Source organism: Plasmodium reichenowi, chromosome 13 (assembly GCF_001601855.1).
Source record: "Plasmodium reichenowi strain SY57 chromosome 13, whole genome shotgun sequence".
In the NCBI taxonomy this organism is placed as follows: domain Eukaryota; phylum Apicomplexa; class Aconoidasida; order Haemosporida; family Plasmodiidae; genus Plasmodium; species Plasmodium reichenowi.
The window spans coordinates 772,315-776,007 of NC_033658.1; the positions used below are offsets into that span (position 1 = coordinate 772,315).

The 3,693-nt window shown below is 20.4% G+C and overlaps 1 protein-coding gene across 1 annotated transcript in view; it reads left to right on the forward strand.

The window, feature by feature from the left end:
* Positions 1–539: 539 nt before the first annotated feature.
* PRSY57_1318600 (hypothetical protein) overlaps positions 540–3,693 on the forward strand; it is a gene marked incomplete at both ends in the record, with an annotated part of 4,947 nt that continues 1,793 nt past the window's right edge. The window contains one exon of the mRNA XM_012909122.2: positions 540–3,693. This exon is cut by the window's right edge and continues 1,793 nt beyond it. Within this exon, the coding sequence (XP_012764576.2) occupies positions 540–3,693 (3,154 nt within the window).

Sequence of the window (3,693 nt, forward strand, 5' to 3'; positions counted from 1 at the left end):
AAAAAAAAAAAAAAAAAAAAAAAAAAAAGGAGAGTGATAGGCATACTTAGAGAAAAATAAAAGAAGAAAAATCGTGTCTGTGTTCTCCCTTCAGTTTTGTATTTTTCTTCTTTTTTTTCTTCTTATTTTTATTTTTATTTTTTTTTTTTTCTGTTTTACCTTTACATTATTTGTAGTTATATGATTAACTTAAAAATATAAGATATGTATATACACACATATATTTACGTATATACATATATATATATATATAGGTTATCATGACATTATAATCATATGACTGAAATTATAAATTGAACATATGAGATGAAATTTTATGAACAAGAAGAAATAAGAACAAATAAAATAATTTCTTTAACGTATGCACATATATATATATATATATATATATATATATATATATATATATATGTGTATGTGTGTTTGTCTATATATTTATATTTTTTTTTTTTTTTTTTTTTTTTGAATTATACATTTAATTTATAGCAAAGGTCTTTCTACCGAATTTATAATAGTCGTATGAATATATACAACGAAAAATGTCTACTTTAGAAAACGTTAAGAATATTGTTAATAGCGTTAAGGTAGTTTGTGATATTTCTAGTATAAGCCCTAAGGACATAGTGAAGAAAGAAGAAAAGAATAAAAATAAGGAGAGTTACATGCTTACAACGGATACTATAGATAGTAATTTTGACTATATAGATAATAATGAATGTTGTGATACAACAAATGTGGAAAGCACAAATGAACAAAAAAATGGTTCATGTCATATGATAGATGATCAAAAAAAAACTGAAGAAGGGTATTTATTAGAATATGATAATAAAATGAAGACAAAATATTATAATAGTTTATGTAATTATTTTGATAATAAAAAATATATTTTTATAAATGATAAGGAAAATAAAGAAACTTCAAAAAAATCGAATAATGATAATCTCATGTATCAAAATAATATAAATAAGAATATTACTAGTGATGGGAATATATTAAAAGATGAATATGAACATGTGGATGATGTAAGAGCAAAACATAAAGAGAAAATGTTATTATGTAATAATGAATTTTTACATAAATATAAAATATATGGAAAATATGGGAATGTATCAAAAAGATATATAGAAGAATCTTCTTTTAATGAATTGTTCAAATATGATTTAATTTGTGATGTATATAATAAAAATTGTAGTTATTATAAAGAAAAAAAGAAAAAGAATAAATTAAAATTTTCAAAGAAAAATTTAACAGATAGTGAAGTAGAAAATTATCACATTGGACAAAACATAAAAAAGAATAATGCAAAAATTTATTTATTGTCAAATGATTTTGTAAATTATGAACATATAGAAGAAAAAAAAAAAAAAAAAAATATGTATATATATCAATATAGAAATATGGAAGAAAAAAATGTATTAAAAAATATATATAATAATAATAATAATAATATATTAAATGAAACACGAATGTGCTATCGAAAGGTTCCTTCTTTTAATTATATAAATAATTTTGATTTGTTAAATGATTTTTCATATAACATTTCAGAAAATAATTTTTATAAGAAGAATGAAAAAAAAAAAAAATTGGAAAATGTACAAGGTCTAGATAAATATAATAATCACATAGATTCCAAAATCGATAATGAAGATAAATTAGATGATAATAATAAAGTTTTAAAAAATGAACAATATATAGAAAATAACAAAGATTTAGGGGAAATAAAAAGAAAATGTACGAATTTAAAAAGGAACTTGAATACAGATTTAATGAGTAGTAATAATTTAAAAAAGAAAATGAAAAAGGATAATGGTTATTCATTTTTACATTTAAATATATATAAAAATAATAATACTTATGAATTTTGTAGAAATAATAGTTACAATACATATATACTAAAAACTGTAGGAAATTCCTATTTAAAACATAAAATAAATGAAAAAAAAAAAAAAATGAAAAGTACCATAATTAATACAATAAACTCAAATAATACAGAGAATATTTCAAATAAAAAAAAACCATGTGAAAATATGAACATACATATGTATGGTTCAAAAGATAAAATGTTTAATCATGATCAGGAGGAGAAGGTTCATAATAATAATATAGAAGAAAAGGATATAAAAGAGAACAAAAATGAATTGATAGAAACACAAAATTATATAAATGATAAAGAATTATCAAAAGGTACAAAATTTGTAATACATAAGGAAAATGTATGTACACATATGGATAATAATATTGCACATGATTATATATTAAATGATAATATTTCAAATGATAATATTTCAAATGATAATATATCAAAAGAATATATTCCATATGAATATTTTACAAATAATGAAGATGTGAACTCATCAAATTGTTTAAATAAATCTGAAAGTTTGAATAGTCGTTCTTCCACAAATAGTGCTCATATAAATAATATGAACAGTTCAGGTGAAAATGAAACAAATTGCATTTCCGTTTTTAACGACAAGACTGTCGATTTATTGCATTTGAATTTGCATGATGTAGTAAGGATGTTAGAAAATGAAAATATTGAAACACTCTATACACCTGAGGAGTTGAAGGAAATATTAATACCCATAAGTGGGGTATATTATTCTTCTTCGTATGGAAAGTGGATATATCAATATAATAATGATGATGATGATAATAATAATAATAACAATATTGATGGTGATAATAATAATAACAACAATATTGATGGTGATAATAATAATAATAATAATAATAATAATAATAACAATATTGATGGTGATAATAATAATAATAATAATAATAATCATAACAATATTGGTGATGATAATAATAATTACAACAGTATTGATGGTGATAACAATAATAATAATAACAATATTGATGGTGTATGCAAAGAATTAAATAAAATGACTTCTTCTGAACAAACAAAACACAAATCAGGTAACGAAAAGAATATATCTCTTAATAATAAATATTCTTTTCATGAAGGAAGACAGTTAGCATTAATGTTGAAATATAAATATATAAAAAGGAATCATAATATTTTTAAAAATCTTAATGATCAAGAAATGTTCTTCTCAGATATCAATGATCATACGAATAAAGAAATATATAATGATGGAGATGATCTATATGATAATACAGATAATAAGGAAGAACATATAATAGGAAGCCAATCGAACAAATATGAATTAGAACATGATGAGATACATACAATGACTTGTGAACAAAGAAATAATGTGAATAAAGAAGAAAATATAAAAAGAAATGAAGAAAAGGAAATGTTAAAAGATGAAAATGATAAGCTAAAGGTAAAAGTAAATGTAAAAGTAATGAACAAAATAAATGACAAAGAAACGAAGATAATAAATAATATTCACAATAATGATATAAACCTCGTACAAAAAATTGAGTGTGATGAAAAAATACATTTTTGTGATAAAGAAAAAGAAGAAAATAACTTATCAAACAATGAATTAAAAGAGTTGCATTTAAATACAACAGGACATATCTTAAAAAATGAAATAATATCATATAATACTCATATAAATTCTTCACAAAATATTAATGATATAAAGGATTCTATGAAAAAAAATATAAATGAAACAAATGATACATGTAAATGTAATAATCTCAATAATACTATAAATAATAATAAAACAGAATATGTACACAATTATGAAGATATAAAAAATTTTAATTCTAGTGATA